The sequence below is a fragment of the Triticum urartu genome, chromosome 3A (genome assembly GCF_056163025.1).
Source record: "Triticum urartu cultivar PI428250 chromosome 3A, HENAU_Tu73, whole genome shotgun sequence".
In the NCBI taxonomy this organism is placed as follows: domain Eukaryota; kingdom Viridiplantae; phylum Streptophyta; class Magnoliopsida; order Poales; family Poaceae; genus Triticum; species Triticum urartu.
In genome coordinates this window covers 684,618,475-684,637,503 of record NC_141875.1, presented here as the reverse complement: position 1 = coordinate 684,637,503, position 19,029 = coordinate 684,618,475, and the positions used below count along the sequence as shown (strand labels likewise).

Here is a 19,029-nt window from a genome sequence, read left to right as displayed (position 1 = left end):
ATGCCCTTGTCATATTATTTTTCCACAAAGTGATAAGTGGAAAAGGACTTCCACTCCTTGAGTTTATATTAGGCCCTCACATTCTCACGTTGCCATGCAAAGGTAGGTAGGAATCTGACGATTGAGACATGAACGCTCTGTCTGTTCCCGGTCAAAGGAAGCAGGAGCCTCTCCTTTTTGTAATTCAAGATCATAACATTTGTGTTCCAGCATTAAACATTTGGTGAGAAAAGAACAAAAGCAAAAAACGGCAACACAACCCGTGGTTTTGCTCACCTCTCATGGAAGGAACCATGGGCTGATTGCACAAGAAGACACGCACATTGACATCGCCAGATCAAATGGCCTAGCTGCAGAAATTAAGGAGTAGAAACTAGCGCATGCACACTCTGGACCGCAAGACTTCCACTCCTTCCCTTGACCCCTCTACCCCTATAAATAGACGCCCTGCATCCTCCAGCCCTTCTCACCACTCCTCTGAAATCCGGATCGTTAACTTCAGTTGTGTCCTGAGACGAGGAAGCTAATAGAGGTTTTGGGTTGTGTTCTTAGCTAGATGGCTGTGAGGTTTCTGTTGATTTGTTTTTTACTCAGTATTTTTCTTGATGCCATTTTCTTTTCCAGGTGGGAAGAAGTTCGGAGAACATGGCCACGATGGGTGGGGACCGAAGGCAGATGATGGAGGATGCGGCGGAGGACAAGTTCCCGGAGGGGTTACGCATCCTCGTCGTCGACGACGACCGTGTCTGCCTCACAGTACTAGAAGCCCTCTTGCGCCGTTGCAAGTACCAACGTGAGTCTCTTGATCCCTCCACTTCGCCATAGTCCATTAGAATCGATGCCTTGTGATCTATTTGTTTCTCGCGAATAATGCTTGCCGCTATGCAGCAACGACGGTGATGGATGCAAAGACGGCGCTGAGGATGCTCATGGCAGGGAAGCAGCAGTTCGACCTCGTCATCACCGACGTGCGCATGCCGGACATGGACGGCTTCAAGCTCCTCGAGCTCATCCGCCTCGAGATGAATCTGCCCGTCATCAGTACTCTCACAGCTCTCAATCCAAAGTCCAACTTTTGTGTTTTGCATCCATGAGCATTGACAATTGTTCTTAACAACGTGCTTTTACTCCTCAATCTTGGAGTTACCCTGAGAGGATATTAATTTCTTTGGGCAGCATGTGAGATCCTATATATTTAGGACGATTTTATGAAGCCACGTACACATGCACGGCACCCGCACTCTATTTCTAACCTGGAAGAGTTCTAAAGAACGGGATCCCCATTGAGTCCGAACCAACGGGGTGTCGGGGTTCCATCTAACCGTTCATCCGTCCGATCGGATGGCTAGTGGGGTAGGAGAGCAGAGGTGGAGCGACACATGAGTTAGTAGGGGATGTATTGTCGGTTTCTAGCCCAAACCAATGGCATCCTATCCAGCCATCCGTCCGATCGGATGGCGAGTGGGGCGGGAGAGCGGAGGTGGAGCGACACATGAGTTAGTAAGGGGACGTATTGTCGGTTTCTAGCCCAGACTAATGGCATCTTATCCAGCCATCCGTCCGATCGGATGGCGAGTGGGGCGGGAGAGCGGAGGTGGAGTGACACATGAGTTAGTAGGGGACATATTGTCGGTTTCTAGCCCAAACCAATGGCATCCTATCCAGCCATCTGTCCGATCGGATGGCGAGTGGGGCGGGAGAGCGGAGGTGGAGCGACACATTAGTTAGTAGGGGACGTATTGTCGGTTTCTAGCCCAAACCAATGGCATCCTATCCAGCCATCCGTCCGATCGGATGGCAAGTGCGGCGGGAGAGCGGAGGTGGAGCGACACATGAGTTAGTAGGGGATGCAGTGTCGGTTTCTAGCCCAAAACAATGGGATCATATCTAACCATCCATCCATCAGATCGGATGGATGGTGGGAAAGGGGAACAAACGTGGATAGCACGTGATTATGAGATCCCAATTATTGTTTTTAATAATTAGGTTGATAGTGTTTAGTAGGCTAGAGACATGGTCACTCCAATGGCTAATTTGTCTTAGTGAGAGTCTGTGTCACTCCAATGTAACATAGTTTCCACATCCACATGTTCGATGGGCGTCTTTTATGGACTATCCACAATTTAATTTTATAAATGTGTAGTTTGGCTTAGTGAGAGTCTCTATCACTCCAATGTAATGTAGACCCCACTATCCACGTGTTCGTTGGTTGTATTTATGAACATCTAGAATTTAATTTTATATCATCTCAATTAGTTGTAAGATCCTACCAATAAGAACGAAAACTATAATCTATTCATATTTCATAATATGACCAAGTTATATTTAGTTGTTTCCAAAGCTAATATTAAAATTCGTGTTCTACCAATCACACAAAGTACACAATTGCACCACATCTGTTTGCTAGGGGTTTCATGAATACTACAATTAAGAAATACCTATGTTGTATTGATATTATTAAGATTGAGATTACTACTCATGTTCATTCTCCTTAAAGTTGTTACTCCTTATGACTATTTACTCTCGAGAATAGCATATAAAGTAGGAGTGTCACTTTTAAGTACATACATCCAGTAGGTTAACCATGGGTAATACCTACAATACTGCATTTTTGTTGACTTTGAACCAGCACACTAATTTATAGTCAAATTACATTCACAGAAAGTGCAACCACACGTACTTATTTTCCTGAATCTCTACTATTAATGCCCAAAAATCGTCCCAGATAATTCTTGCCCAATCTCCGCCTCGCCCACAGCTGCATGCAATTAATTAGCTACATAGTTATTTACACATGTCAATTATCTAGACATTAATTTATGGAAAGTATCATCGAGCATTGGACGAGAGGACCATGTTAATTATGAAGAGTATCATTCTTTGGATAGGAGTATCACATTAATTATAAAAAGTATCATCAAGCACTGGACGTGAGGACCACATTAATCATGAAAATTATCACGTAGAATATGTATGCCCCCATGGCAAGCACAGACAATTAGCTAGTTGCAATAAAAAAGCTATTGACAATGGTGCTTAACATTTAAAAACTAATATGAGTGTGATCACTTAAAATGCTTAGAGCATTACATGGGCCGATAGATGTTACCTAGTATGCTAGAGAAACATGGTTGACTGCCAATAATATTACTTGATCTTCAGGTTCACCAATAGTTAGACATGATGATGTGTTTTCCCTACGCGGAACATGTCGTGATATGGCTTAGGCATTGTGTTACTGTTATTGTTTCAGCCATTATTTTTGTATCTTCATATTGAATGTGTGAAATTTTTCCCATTTAGTCTGCATTGAAGCAGAATTATAAAATTGAACATTGAAATGCTTTTTTTTGTCTATAGGCACTTTGACCAAAACATATGTACACTTCATAGAGTTTTGTGAATTTCTAAATTCTAAATCTAAGTCATTGGTCATATGGCATGCAGTGCTATCCGTCGATTGCGACAAGAAGGTTGTGATGAAGGGGATAGAACAAGGCGCATCCGACTTTATGGTGAAGCCAGTCCATACCCATGAGCTAAAAAACATATGGCAACATGTTCAAAGGTGGAGAAATCCCAAAGCAATAAGCCACATCAGCGATCATGACAGTGATGTCCAGAGAGTTCAACCAGCGACTGCTGACAAGAGTAAGTTATCGGGGAATAAGAGAAATGTTGGAGATGATTCTAACAAGCACAATGAAAGCACATGTGTATCCGCCACCCACAGAAAGCCCAGGGTGACATGGACAATTCAGCTGCATAACAAGTTTCTAGAAGCTATCAACCAGATCGGCCTTGATAGTAAGAATTCACATCTTGTGCCTTATTCATTGACAATGTTGGCTGCTCCATCTTTTCATTATAATTTTTTATTACATAATTGTAGGGGCTGTTCCAAAAAAGGTATTGGAGCTGATGAATGTGGATTACCTCAGTAGAGAGAATATCGCGAGTCATCTACAGGTTTACTTTCGACCTTTATGCTTAATTTCTATGTTTTTCTTACTATTATTCGTAGTCTAACACTTTGTCATATATAAGTGCAAGCTTGTATTTTCCGGGGAAGATATCAGTCAAAGCTCTAGTGATGCAACTATCATGAAGTGTAATTTTAATTAAATGTTTCCCTTAAACTGCGAGGCTTATCTCATATAATGCATGCCTCATATTTTTAGGAGTATTTTTACCCATGCAACATCATTAGTTCTTTTTGTACTCACATATTTACTGTTATTTTTTTTCCGATGAGCATCCATCTCATACCTTGTTATTTTGTCTATCTTTTTATTTCAGAAGTATAGATTGCACTTAAAAAAAGTCAACTCAAATCACTCTGGTGATGCATATGAAAGATGGAACTCATCGTACAACATGAACAACAAGGGTAATTTCATGCATAATCATGAACATGGAAGATGGAGTGCGTCCTCTAGCGACACTTCCTCTTGGAGTACAAACAACTATGGTGCAACAGGTCACTTGGCTCCGGCGATGAACACCCAAAGCAACTTCGACATGGGGTCATACCTCCATGATGGTAGAATGCTGAGGTATGTTGGGAAACAACCATCGGATGCAAGAAGATTCACAGGTTTTGGTGACCCTCCCGTTAGCCTATACAACAACATACCCAATGAGATAATGTTAGATGAATTTCCTTCATTCAATTATAGTAATTCCTATGCTGACCTCATGTGTGGCAAGCTAATGGAGATAAGCAAAGGCAAAACCCCTTCCAATTGTCAAAGTTCATTTGCAAATACAACAGTTGGTGGCGGGAGGTCTCTTGTCGCATCACAGGTGAACTTCCCACAGATCAACCAACTAGAGAGCTATGCAATGTCATCTGGTCGGTTGCCTCTGCAAAATGAAAAGGCACCATTCATAAGCAACACCACATTAGCGGGAGGCTTCACTGAGCAGATGGCACCATTCAACATGGCAAGCAACACAAGCTCAGTAGGAACGATGTTGAATGGTAGCTCTGCACTTGATGCAAGTAGAACTTCAACTAAAGATAATCATCTGGTCAATAGTGAAAGAACTACTTCGATGCTTCACAACCTTCAGACAGACGATTTCTTCTCATTGACTCAGCTACTTGATGGCGGGGATGGAGCTAGCATTCTTCCTATGCAAGAAGGCACACTTGATCAGCAACCTCTTAATGATCAACTGAATGAAATCAATGCCTTCTCAGTGGATGATATATTTTCCAACATGAACCTGGAAGTAAGAGTTTTTCTCGTTTGTATAAATCTATGTGCTGCATATGAATTGTTGAGTTGGACATGTGTATTTAAGTAACACTTTTCTCTCAATGTAGGATTTCACGGGAGATGATCCTATCGTGGAAGAAGCATGATAGTTCTGTATGTTAGCCTGCCCAACGCATGAGATGCTTGATGAAGAGTCTCATGCTCGAGGGGGCTCTTTAAAGCAATAGAGTGCTTTGACAAGTTTGCAAACATAGTGATATGTGTAGCCATTTTCATATACCAATGGTTGTTTGAGATACACTTTCTTTAGCATAACATTGAGAATTGGCGTGTTCTGCACAACAAGCATAAACACCATCCCTTGGAGACTGTTGTGCGTAATCTTTATATTTATCTTTACCAAATATTAAAGGGAGAATTGTTTCTCCACATTTTATCGTTTGTGATGGGATCCAGATCTTTTTTCGTCCGACATGGGACTAATGTTTTTCGTTCGCTGCAAATCCTCTCGTGCGAGATTTCTCTTTAGCCAGTCGAAAAACAAGATAAAAAAAGGTGTCCGGGTGGGAATCGAACCAGCAACCAGTGGGTGTTGTGCCCGCACTCCTCGCTAGTATGAAAAGCTAACTTTTGTGGAATATTTGTAGCGCAGGAGTTAAAGAAACAAACAGCAGTGGCAAAACATAAAAAACAGTTAACAAAAAATTGTGCGTGTGTGGAACCAATCACGTGACCTCCCGTGAGTTAACAACGTCTGCCACCGTAGTTCTTCGATTTTTCTTGTAAAAATTGCAGCAGAATATTTAAACCATTTTGAGTTTTCAAACTTTTTTGAAAAGAAGTGATTTTTTGGAATAATAAACTATTTCTGAATTTTTGGAATTTTTTTGAAAAAAGGATTCATTTCTAAAAATAAACTAATTTTTACAAATGCAAATATTGTTTAAAATTCTGAACATTTATTGAAAAAAGAAAAACCTTGAATGAGTAAATTGAGCTAGCTTGTACTTCTGTCTATTACCTCTGTCCATCATTGTTAAGCCAGGTGCACTGATTATGTCCGTTATTTTTGGGTCATTCATGAAAAATGCTTGATTTAATCTCCCCAGCAGATCGTTATAGAACACCAGCCAATGCATGCAATGGGTTTTCTTTCCTCCAATTGGTGCATTGTATGCGAGCCCAATTATCCCACGTGGAAGCCAAAATATAATATTTACATGGAAACTGCTTCTTCACGCGGTCACTGGCTACAGTTAGATGCATTTAGTCTTCGCATGAGGTTGTATCTTGGTCGTAGAGTTTTGGCCCTCGAGCCCTTGAAACCTAAATGAGAGGATTTGTTTGCTTATGAAATTAAACAACCGCTTCTTATTTTCTTACACTAAATTTCATCAGTTTATATACGTTTGCAAGTTGTATGAAAAACAATAAACCGCTCCGAGAATCGATAGAGGATGAGGAGTGGGTCCTGATTATCCCTGGAGAAATGAACACACAATTATTTTGCTACAGTTGAGTAAGAAGGATTTAACTCACATATCTCAAAAAGAAAAAATTAACTCCCAATACTCTGGATGCTTTGTACACAGGATTGTCGGTGAACATGAGATAGTTGGTATATATGATATAACTTAATGTATAATTGCAATCCGACATTGTTTAACTTGGCCGTGTTGTAAGTTCATCAGCTGCACATTCACAACCTAGATTTAGGGTTAATACAAATGATTATAAGTTCAAATATAGTGGGGAGTTCCCTTAGGGCAACTGAGTGTGTCAGTTAAACTACTCAATGAGTTGATATGTTGTGCTTGCGCATCCAATGTTTTCTAAATTGAAGTACATATCAATTTTCATCCCTGTTGCAACGCATGGGCATATGTGCTAGTACAATTCTTATGGTGGAAGATTTTACAATAGGGTTAGCATCCTGATAATCAAAACATTAATGCTTCTTGAAGCCTATAGTAAAAAGGCACACTTTATACCTGGGACAAACTTGTTTGTGGCCCATCACGTTTTTACCTCGAGGTGGAGTACAAAGTGCCAGGTGTTACTCTTCATTACAGCCGTATATTCTTCATCCATAGCTTTTCTTCAATTTTTCACTAGAAGCCACAACTAAAGACATATAGACATTTTCTAAGATTCTGAACATTTGTTGAAAAAAGAAAAACCTTGAGTGAGTAAATTGAGCTAGCTCGTACTTCTGTCTATTACCTCCGTCCATCGTTATTAAGCCAGGTACACTGAGTATGTCCGTTATTTTTGGGTCATTCATGAAAAATGTTGGATTTAATCTCCCCAGCAGATCGTTATAGAACACCAGCCAATGCATGCAATGGGTTTTCTTTCCTCCAATTGATGCATTGTATGCGAGCCCAATTATCCCACGTGGCAGCCAAAATATAATATTTACGTGGAAACTGCTTCTTCACGCGGTCACTCGCTACAGTTAGATGCATTTGATCTTCGTGTGAGGTTGTATCTTAGTCATAGAGTTTTGGCCCTCAAGCCCTTGAAACCTAAATGAGAGGATTTGTTTGCTTATGAAATTAAACAACCGCTTCTTATTTTCTTACACTGAATTTCATCAGTTTATATATGTTTGCAAGTTGTATGAAAAACAATAAACCGCTCCGAGAATGGATAGAGGGTGAGGAGTGGGTCCTGATTATCCCTGGAGAAACGAACACACAATTATTTTGTTACAGTTGAGTAGGAAGGATTTAACTCACATATCTCAAAAAGAAAAAATTAACTCCCAATACTCTCGATGCTTTGTACACGGGAATGTCGGTGAACATCAGGTAGTTGGTATATTATGAGACTATGGCAGTATGATACAACTTAATATATAATTGCAATCCGACATTGTTTAACTTGGCCGTGTTGTAAGTTCATCGGCTGCACATTCACAACCTAGATTTAGGGTTAATACAAATGATTATAAGTTCAAATATAGTGGGGAGTTCCCTTAGGGCAACTGAGTGTGTCAGTTAAACTACTTAATGAGTTGATATGTTGTGCTTGAGCATCCAATGTTTCCTAAATTGAAGTACATATCAATTTTCATCCATGTTGCAACGCACGAGCATATGTGCTAGTACAATTCTTATGGTGGAAGCTATTACAATAGGGTTAGCATCCTGATAATCAAAACATTAATGTTTCTTGAAGCCTGTAGTAACAAGGCACACTTTATACCTGGGACAAACTTGTTTGTGGCCCATCACGTTTTTACCTCGAGGTGGAGTACAAAGTGCCAGGTGTTACTCTTCATTACAGCCGTATATTCTTCATCCATAGCTTTTCTTCAATTTTTCACTAGAAGCCACAACTAAAGACATATAGACATTTTTTAAGATTCTGAACATTTGTTGAAAAAATAAAAACCTTGAGTGAGTAAATTGAGCTAGCTCGTACTTCTGTCTATTACCTCCGTCCATCATTATTAAGCCAGGTGCACTGACTATGTCCGTTATTTTTGGGTCATTCATGAAAAATGCTTGATTTAATCTCCCCAGCAGATCGTTATAGAACACCAGCCAATGCATGCAATGGGTTTTCTTTCCTCCAATTGATGCATTGTATGCGAGCCCAATTATCCCACATGGCAGCCAAAATATAATATTTACGTGGAAACTTCTTCTTCACGTGGTCACTGGCTACAGTTGGATGCATTTAATCTTCGTGTGAGGTTGTATCTTGGTCGTTGAGTTTTGGCCCTTGAGCCCTTGAAACCTAAATGAGAGGATTTGTTTGCTTATGAAATTAAACAACCGCTTCTTATTTTCTTACACTAAATTTCATCAGTTTATATACGTTTGCAAGTTGTATGAAAAACAATAAACCGCTCTGAGAATCGATAGAGGGTGAGGAGTGGGTCCTGATTATCCTGGAGAAACGAACACACAATTATTTTGTTACAGTTGAGTAGGAAGAATTTAACTCACATATCTCAAAAAGTAAAAGTAACTCCCAATACTCTGGATGCTTTGTACACGGGATTGTCGGTGAACATGAGATAGTTGGTATATTATGAGACTATGGCAGTATGATATAACTTAATATATAATTGCAATCCGACATTGTTTTAACTTGGCCATGTTGTAAGTTCATTGGCTGCACATTCACAACCTGGATTTAGGGTTAATACAAATGATTATAAGTTCAAATATAGTGGGGAGTTCCCTTAGGGCTATTGAGTGTGTCAGTTAAACTACTTAATGAGTTGATATGTTGTGCTTGCGCATCCAATGTTTCCTAAATTGAAGTACATATCATTTTTCATCCCTGTTGGAACGCATGGGCATATGTGCTAGTACAATTCTTATGGTGGAAGCTTTTACAATAGGGTTAGCATCCTGATAATCAAAACATTAATGCTTCTTGAAACCTGTAGTAACAAGGCACACTTTATACCTGGGACAAACTTGTTTGTGGCCCATCACGTTTTTACCTCGAGGTGGAGTACTAAGTGCCAGGTGTTACTCTTCATTACAGCCGTATATTCTTCATCCATAGCTTTTCTTCAATTTTTCACTAGAAGCCACAACTAAAGACATATAGACATTTTGAAAATGTTGCTATCTGGCCATATTATTGCGCGCCGTCCAAAAGGACCAACAAAGCATCGAAATCATGTCCAAATCATGTTTCAATGCAAAGAGGGAACACTTTGGTCAATGCAAAAGAAATCAGTGAAGCTAGAGGTTTTCTAGGTAAAATTATGAATTTTTCTAACGCTAGCCCACATGACCTTCATCGGGATACATGAGAAAAAGATATGGTCAACGTTTTCTCCCTTCCCACGGAGAGCGCACAAGCCATTAGAAGGGCCATGTCTCTTAGCCACCAGTTCATCAGTAAGCAACGTTCCCAGACAGCCCCCCAAGGAACACTTTAGTTTTAAGTGGAAGTAGGATATGCTAAGGGAGGCAGAAGTGCTCTAATATCGACCATTGACAGAGCCGTAAACAAAATGCCTGCGTGCCCTTGAGAACTTCTATGAACCCTTGAATTAAGTGGGCCCTTTGAGAACTTCTACGAACCCTTGAATTTAAGTGGCATGCTTAGTTTTGACCCTCCCGCATATGGTTTCAGACAGTGCGCTGATCCATGGGGCCCGATCTGTGTAGGGCTTTGACTGGACGTGAGAGGGGACAGACCATGGTAAATTCAATTTTGGTTTGTCTTAGGATAGGTCATAGTGACTAAGGGTTGAAACCCACAGGGAGCGAATTGGAAGGCACTACCAACCCCGCAACTATGTTGTTTGTGTAGCTATATTCGCACCCAAACCATAATTTGGAAATGGTCTGTTCTATCTGTTGCTAGGAAACGAGAATAAAAGGAGTTTTAGCTAACCTACAAATTAGAACGCGAAAATAAACTAAGTTAGAACATAAAGTAAAAAAAGGGGGTTTGAAACTGTAGGATTGAATGGAGCGAAAGGTGGTGTTAGGCTTTGGTCTCATTAGTAAACACTATACCGCAAACATGTGCAGCTTCACATGGGTAAGAAGGTGTAGATCATGCGATGTGGTTTCTCGTCCAAAAGTGAAAGGAACCAGATTAACATTAGGATCTATGTAAGCTTGCTAAGCTCTTTATCTGCTTTTAATAATGGCACACATAGGATGTGTCTGAATGATTTGAGGCACTCTGCTACATGAAACATACATACCCAAAGCGCCCCTCCTCTTTCATGATACGTCAAACATCTTTAGCAAAGCTAATCAATGTCATGCTTAGGCAATCGGCATAAACAATATCTTACGCAGCTTCCATTCACCCCAAACTAGCCACATTATCCAAATTCATACCAATTTTTATGTCACATCATAGGTACTGGTACATTAATCTTCACCTCCCGAGACTAACAATATTGTAAGTTATCTGTCTCCTCTTTTTGTAAAATGATCCACTGCAACTTCTCACTCTGGAAAGATGTGACTAAAATCATTCTAAATTAGTTAAAAATCTCCTAATTCTTTGTTCCCTTTTTTGGGTAGAACTGATCCAGATGGCAGCTTGCTTACTGTGGAAAGGAACTAAAAGAAGAACCTGCAGACACAGGTGCCACATATATATTCTCCCATGTAGACAGAGCCAGCAGCTGCCTTTCCAGAAAGCAATTGTCTTTATCAGATGTGCTGCATCAAATATGGCACAGGAATCACACAACTACATCTATTAGTGTACTAGTGTATTGCTCCCAGCTAGCAATAGCTTCCTCCATGCCCATGTGCACAACATAACTGGAGAATACTGCCCAGTGACAACAAATCTTGCCCAGAAAAGGACTGTCCAGAGAGAGAGAGAGAGAGAGATCCTGGCAAGCAGGCAGGCTGGAGTGGTAGAGAGAGAACGGTGGTGATTAATGGCTGTCCAGTCCAGAGTATTTTTCTAGGCTGGCTTCCAGTGCGGCCACATGCTCCGTGTCTGCCTGCCTGCGCCCAAACACCCAATAATAACCACCCAATTTGTCTGCTCCTCCATTTATCAATCCAAAACTAGCTGTAGCATGCCCGCCTAAACTGCGAATTTTGGCACGCAGTGTACCATCATTGCAGAATTTCCACACGGTTGGATCTTGCTTTTCCTTGGCTCTCGAGTGCGTTGCCGTACAGACAAACCTCTGGTTAGCATCTTCTGCAAAAATGTACAAACATTAGAAAAAGAAACTAGCCACATGGACACCCATGATGACGCCAGGGCACAGACCAGCATCGAGCTTACCAGCAGAAGCCACCTGATGAACCTGGAAAACCGTGTCAAGTGCCGGAATGCCAGATTCAGAATTGCAGCTGTATGGTCGTCGGCAGAATGGTGTAGAGTTGGCTTATGGTGGTTGGCTGGTTGACAGGACCACCTACATGAAATAAACGGTTGTTTAAGAAATGACTAGATGGATTTCATGCTAGAGTGCCGGTAACACTTGTGAAAAGTAATCTAGATGAGGTAATGAAGGGCGTCCAAAAATAATAATATGACATATAAACACTTGAGCTCATTAACATACTTCGTTTCAACTTTTCTTTCTCACAGGCATAAGCTTGTTTGGCTCAGAATAATAACAGAGTAGTATGATACATACAGCTTGTCCTCCCGTTTATTTTATTTAATTTTCTATTGCTTAAAGGACGAAAACCTTTGGCTAAAATCTGATTTTGTTTTGCTTATCTCCAGTAATATACTTGCAAAATTAGTTCAAGAGTGATCATCAAGCCACAAACAGCATAACAATTATAGAAGTTCAGAATTTGAACAAAAATTTGAAGGCCAAATGAGGAAATTCATCCGACATACTATGTAAATAGGTTCAATCACTTAATTACTATACGAGGAGAAGTGTGTAACCAGACAGATACCTGCATCGTGCTTGAGCGAGTCTGCATGACAGAAAATAGTGAAGGGAATGTGCACCTTTGGTGATTTAGTGGATTTTTTTCTTGGACAGCATAGCTTCCACCATTCCTTTGCCACCCTTTACCCAACAATACTGTGACCATGGGGCTTCATCAATCCTTTATCTTGCAAAATGTCCCTAACTTTGACTGCACCATCCCACATGTCTTGATTTGCATATAGGTTAGAAATTGTCACATAATAACCACTGTTTTCAGGCTCCAGGCAGAGCAAATGCTTTGCGATGGACTCGCCCATCTTGAGTTCAGCCTTGTTATTGCAAGCACTTAACAGTGCACCCCAAACTCCATGTGATTCCTTGGATGGTAAACTCTCCACAAATTTATGTGCTTCCTGCAGCCGACCAGCACGACCAAGCATGTCTACGATGCATACATGGTGTTCGGCTGTTGGAGTAATCCCAAATTTCTCTGACATAAGGTAGTAATACTCCCATCCTTCATTAGTGAGTCCAGAGTGACTGCAAGCTGACAAAAGAGCAATAAAAGTACTACTCGTGGCTGTCATCCCAGACTGAATCATCTTGCAGAATAGTTCTATTGATCGCAACCCATGCCCATGAAATCCTAAAGCTGATATCATGGAGTTCCAGCAAGCAATTGATTTTTCAGCAGAGGATTCAAATACTCTGACAGCAACGTCGAGTCTTCCGCACTTACTGTACATATCAACTAGCGATGCTGAAACAAAAACATTATTTTGAAGATCAGACCTGACCACATGCCCATGTATGCTCTTTCCATATCTAAGATCCCCTAGTTGAGTGCAAGCACAGATGATACTGACTGTACACATTTCATCAGGCACGAAGTCTTCAATCTTCTGATAGAACTGCAATGCTCTCCAGCCATCGTTATTCCGTGCAAAGCCAGAAATCATACAATTCCAGGAGCACAAATTTATATCTCCGGGACTATAGAAGATTGACTCGGCACTTTCAGTATCTGCAAACCGGAAATACATGGTTAACAGGGCATTCTTCACCCTCAAATTGCATGCAAGCAAGTGCTTCAGTGACATGCAGTGGATGGACTTTCCTAGGGAGTGCAGTTTAAGAGTTCCACATGCTGATAAAACACTAACTAGTGTAATGCTGTCAGGATTTAGTGGCAAAGATGAATGCATGAACCGAAAGGCTTCCAAGGCGTCACCATGTAGTCCATTCTGTACACAGCCTACTATGGCTGTATTCCATGAAATAATATCTGATGCCAACATTATTCTTTCCAGCAGCGCTAAGGCAGCCAGTGTGTCCCCGCAGCATATGTACATGTGCATCAACGCATTAACAACTGAAACTGCACTCACAAATCCATACTTCAGGATAACAGAGTGAACTCCTTTGCCAAAGCTAAGGTCTTCTGGACAAGAGCATGAAGATAGAACAGCAAGTATAGCGGTCAAAGTGCACTTTAAACCTTCAGAAAGCAGCTCTTTGAACATAGCTTGAGCCTCTACTCCCAATGTGACATCTCTTGAGTAACTAGAAAGCATTGTGTTCCATGAGATCAGGTCTCTTACTGGCATTGTCCTGAACAAAAGCTTAGCAGTAAATGAGTGATGGCATTTCATATATAAGCCAAGTAAGCTATTTCCTATAGAAGACTCCTCATGCAGAAGGCCTTTTCTGACTATATATCCATGGATCTCTTTCCCTTCACGGAGTAGTCCTTGGTCAGCACAGCCAGAAATTACAGTCACTAAAGTGGCATGATCTGGCTGGTACCTGCATATCATTTCATGGAAAACAAAAAGGGCTTCGCTGACCTTTTCATTCTCCACCAATCCCTTGATCATAGCATTCCATGATACCAAAGTTTTACTTGAAATGCCTGCAAAGACATTCTCCGCATCGTTGGAAAATCCAAGCTCTGAATAAAATGTTATCAGAGAATTCGCCACCGAGCAAGATGCAGTGTCCTCGTAACCAAGCTTGACCACACAGCCATGGACAGACTCCCCAAAGGACAAAGGATCATCTGTGTGAGAAGCAGCTGAAAGGACAGAAGACAGGGTCACCTCATCTGCCTGAACCGCCAAACGGATCATCTCCTTGAAGTAACAAGCTGAAACTTCAGAAAGTCCATTGAACGTGCTTCCACCTATCATAGAATTCCATGAGGTGGTGTCCCAACACGGCATCCTCCAAAACACAGCCTCCGAAGTGCAGAAACGCCCACACTTCGCGTACATGTCCACGAGAGCATTCTGAAGGTTCAGGTCAGTGTCGAGGCGTCTCTTCACGGCCGCGGCATGGAGCGCCGTCCCAAGCTCCATGTCTCTGGCACGCGACGCCCCCGACAGCATGATGACCATGGTGGCCGAATCGAACGCCCCGAGCACGCACACCATCCGCCGGAACAGAACAACAGCGTCACCCAGACGGCAGCTCCGCGTCAGAGCATCGAGCGCGGCGTTCCACAGGATCACGTCTGGGCGGGCGGCCTCTTCGAACAGGGCCAGGGCGGCACACGCATCGCCCCTCCTCCTGGCGTAGGCCGTGAGGAGGGAGGTGCGCACGGGCGGGTCCAGCACCGCGCCGGACTTGAGGGACGCGCAGTGGAGGGCGGCGACGGCGTCTGCGGCCGGGCGCGCGCCGTCCCTGAGCGCGCGCACGATGGAGCTGGCCCGTGTTCCATGGGGCATTCCGTCGAGCAGGTGGCGGGCGACACCCTCGCCCCCAGCGGGCGCATGGTGGAACAGTGCTGTTGGTACGTGAAGGCCCGGGTAGGGAATGCGGGCGAGGTCGGCTGTGGCGGGGAAGGTGAGGTTTACGGCGGCGAGAAGCCTGGGAGCTCGGCGTAGCATCCACCGGCGCAGCGCGGCGGCTCTCCTCGGAGCTCGAGGGCGAGGGTCCCAAACTGTGTCACACGTTTTTTCTTGTTTGTTTTCTTTTTTTGAGGTGAAGCTCACACGTTTTTTAGGCGGAAATGTTATTTGGATGACGTTTCCTGGGAGGCCAACCCAGTGAATAGTGAAGTCTTATTTGGTTACAGATTTGTCAAGAGGATTGAAGGGGATTTACTTTCAAAAAAAAGAAGGGGATTTTGACGTGCAGAGGATTAAATCCACCTCAATCCCTACTAAAATCGCTGCACAACAGATTTGTAGCGTTCCCAATTAAAAAATGTATCGCACATAGTTAGACTTCTTGTATCATGTGCGATGTATACACACGATTTATCCATGCGACAGTATGTAGTTTATCATGTATGATTATTCTGTAGGGATTATGATCGACAAAAAGCTACCACACACAGTTTGTATTTAGGCACAACCCATGACTTCTATAACATGTGTGTAATAAGAGGGGCTTAATAGCATCATTATGCACCGTTTGCATAGTACTGAATAGAAAATAGCTTTTACTATACAAGCCCATATTTTTTCAGTTTTCACCATAAATTATAAAAGACATGCCAGCATAAAAGAATCATGGTTTCCTTTTTACACGAATTTCCTGGCTATACGTGGTTTTCCTTTAAAAAAATTAGCACTAGTCGAATTGATTTTTCAGGTCATCTCATTTAGATCCAATGGATGGCGTGCCTTCCTCCTCCTTCTGCCATCTTCTTCATGTTGTCGCCCTTCAACGTCTGCCGGGGCCCATGTCGATTCCTCTAAACCCACCCATCTCCTCTTCCTCTCTGACACTGGTAGCCCCACCCTGCACCTAAATCGTCAAGCCTTTGATTCCTCTCCACAGGGCCTCGGTGAGTAACACATAATTTGGATAATGGATTGGTTGCCAAACTATGTTACGAGAAACCCGAGGCCGTGGTTCGAATCGCATTTCACATTTTTTTTCAATTTAGTGTGAACCGTTCCATGCTCAGAAACAATGTAGTAATTTATTTAGCCCCATATTGCTTACCGAGCTAATTTTTTGTTACTTTAGAAGAAGAGCTGCACGATGTCTCATAAGAAATCTCTACCCTAAAGCAAAAAAATGAGTATGATTCCATTCGGCTTATCGTGTACTAGCTCTAATCCTTCATTTACAGTCCACGGCAGCACATACTACAAAGAAGCCTACACGCCCGACATGCGTTCCTGGCAGTTGGCTAGACATGTTGGCAAACAGGCTCACACCCACTAACTAAATGGGTCCATTGTGGTTTACATAGCCCCGGTCAACGGTAATCCTCCATTTCTATTTCTAGTGAGTGAAGGATTTACGTAGGCCTCCTAATCCCTGTGCATGGGCCGGGGATAACCTCGAAACACCCAACCCCTAAACCCCCGCGGGCGCTTCTGGGTCGGCCCATGTGCTGAGCGTCCTTATTTTTTCCTTTCTTTGTTATTTTCTTTTTTTCTTTTCTACTTTCTATTTTTTTTTTGCTTCTTGAAAAAAAATGATCGGATTGCAAAAAAGTTTTAAATTTCAAAAAATAATCCTGAATTCAAAATATCTTCTTTAATATAAAAAATGTGTACGGACTACAAAAAATGGTCTGGATTTTCCAAAAAGTGCATGTATTTCATAAATGTTCCTGGATTTAAAATAATCAAGTTTTGAAATAATGTCCACAGATTTAAAAAAATTCCGAAACAGTTGAACTAATATTCCCAACATCATAAATGCTCATAAATTTGACATATATTTCCAGAATTTCAAAAATTATTCTCGCATTTCAAATTTTTCTCATATTTCAAAAAATTTCATAAATTTAATTTAATTTCGTAATTATTTTTTTAAAATTAAAAAATCACGTATTCTAAAAATATTCGTGAATTCGATAATTATTTGAGAAATAAAGAATGTTCATGATTCCAGAAATACGAAGAAGACTGAAAACTCTTCATGACTTAAAAAAAGTTCATGTTTTTTAAAATAATATTTGAGGATTATGTAAAGTTCGTGGACTGAAAACATAAAAAAAATACAAAAATCCTGGAAGGAAACCAATAGAAAAACAAAAGAGCCGGTTCTAGGAAGACATAAGTCCACTAAATGGGTAGGTCCATATTGTGTCGTTTTGTTACCAGCGGTATGCGCGATATAGGATCAACTGGATTGAGCGAAATCACTAATTGAGGAGTACTCATCGCAAATATTATTCGCACCTTCTCAGGTTGTGATAAATGGCGCACTGCATGTGTGTCACTTATTGTAATCCGGTAATTTTCCCTTTTTTCATAGATTTGTTTATTTAAAACGTTTTATCTTTTAAACCTTGTGTCCAAATCTCGAACCGCTTTTACCGTTGAATTCCTCGCATCGAGATCTTCAAAATTAGATTCCATGGTGATAAGTTTTGATGAATTTTTTTTCATGAAAAAACTGGACGAAAAACCCGAAGCAGAAGCACATTTTTCCCTTTCTGAAAGAGGCACGACCCTGCCTCTCACGAAATTACAACTGTGCCTCTTGCGGAAGCATAACCATGCTCTCGCGAAAGAAAGAAAAACATAAAACACATTTTTTTTCGTTTCCGATAAGGCACGGCCCTGCCTCTCGCGAAAGCACAACAATACCTCTAGCGGGAACAAAACCGTGCCTCTCACGAAGGAAAAAAAGAAAACACATTTTTTTGTTTCCGAGAGGTACGGTCGTGGCTCTTGCGGAAGCAAAACCATGCCTCTAGCTGAAGAAAAAAAATAGAAAACATGTTTTTTTTCATTTCCGAGAGTCATGGTCGTGCTTCGCGCGAAAGCAAAAATGTGTCACTCACGAAAGCAAAACCATGCCTCTGGCGGAAGAAAAAAAATGCATTTTTTTCTGTTTCCGAGAGTCATGGGCATGCCTCTCGCGAAAGCAAAAATGCGCCTCTCGTGGAAGCAAAACCGTACCTCTCACAGAAAAAAAGAAAACGCATTTTTTGATGCAATCTTTTTTTCTATTTTTTTATCCAAAGCTAAGGAAGACTGCTGAAAAGCCAAAATGTGAAAAAAAAACCCAAGGAAAACCGTTTAAAAAACCAAAAACATGTGCGGAAAAATAAATAAAAACTAATCCGAAGGGAGCGCGACACGTGGCGGGTGGCTGAGAGCGCGTCAAGTGGCGCTGATAGTTGTGAGGCTCCCGAAGGAGCGCTCGTCAACTAGTTGCTATCTGGATTGAGGGATGTCCTAAGAATTATTAGTGGGCCGTTGGATGTGATATAGTTTTTGAAAATGCAATATAGTTTTATTATTTGTTTCTGATTTTTTATTTTTTATTTTTACCCTTTTTCAGCTTTACTTATTTTCTTGTCAATAATCTTCAGAAATTACAAATATTAGTTCAAAATTTTGATAAATATTTGAATTTTTAAAAGCTAATTTTAAAGAAAAATTTTAGAATTTCAAAAGGTTCCTCCTTACAAAATATTCCATAAATTCCAAAAATTTATGTGTTTCCAAATTTATGTTATGAATTTCAAAA

The 19,029-nt window shown here is 41.3% G+C and overlaps 2 protein-coding genes across 4 annotated transcripts; one reads left to right on the top strand and one right to left on the bottom strand.

Annotated features, from left to right (window-relative positions):
• The first annotated feature begins 353 nt into the window (after window positions 1–353).
• On the top strand, window positions 354–5,762 carry LOC125528899 (two-component response regulator ORR24-like). Its single transcript, XM_087514012.1, has 7 exons — window positions 354–532; window positions 625–793; window positions 889–1,041; window positions 3,448–3,807; window positions 3,893–3,969; window positions 4,300–5,238; window positions 5,333–5,762. Exons 2-7 carry the CDS (start codon window positions 646–648, stop codon window positions 5,369–5,371), a joined length of 1,716 nt encoding a protein of 571 aa, XP_087370138.1. The 5' UTR covers window positions 354–532; window positions 625–645; the 3' UTR covers window positions 5,372–5,762.
• Window positions 5,763–10,995: 5,233 nt separating this feature from the next.
• On the bottom strand, window positions 10,996–15,545 carry LOC125545959 (pentatricopeptide repeat-containing protein At4g19220, mitochondrial-like). 3 transcript variants are annotated; one of them, XM_087514011.1, is made up of 4 exons: window positions 13,814–15,545; window positions 12,605–13,606; window positions 11,973–12,105; window positions 10,996–11,885 (listed from the first exon to the last, which is right to left on the bottom strand). In XM_087514011.1, exons 1-2 carry the CDS (start codon window positions 15,468–15,470, stop codon window positions 12,723–12,725), a joined length of 2,541 nt encoding a protein of 846 aa, XP_087370137.1. In that variant the 5' UTR covers window positions 15,471–15,545; the 3' UTR covers window positions 10,996–11,885; window positions 11,973–12,105; window positions 12,605–12,722. The 3 variants fall into 3 exon arrangements, with proteins under 3 accessions (XP_087370137.1, XP_048565982.2, XP_048565983.2); XM_048710025.2 differs by having other exon boundaries at window positions 12,605–15,545; XM_048710026.2 differs by having other exon boundaries at window positions 12,660–15,545.
• Window positions 15,546–19,029: the final 3,484 nt, after the last annotated feature.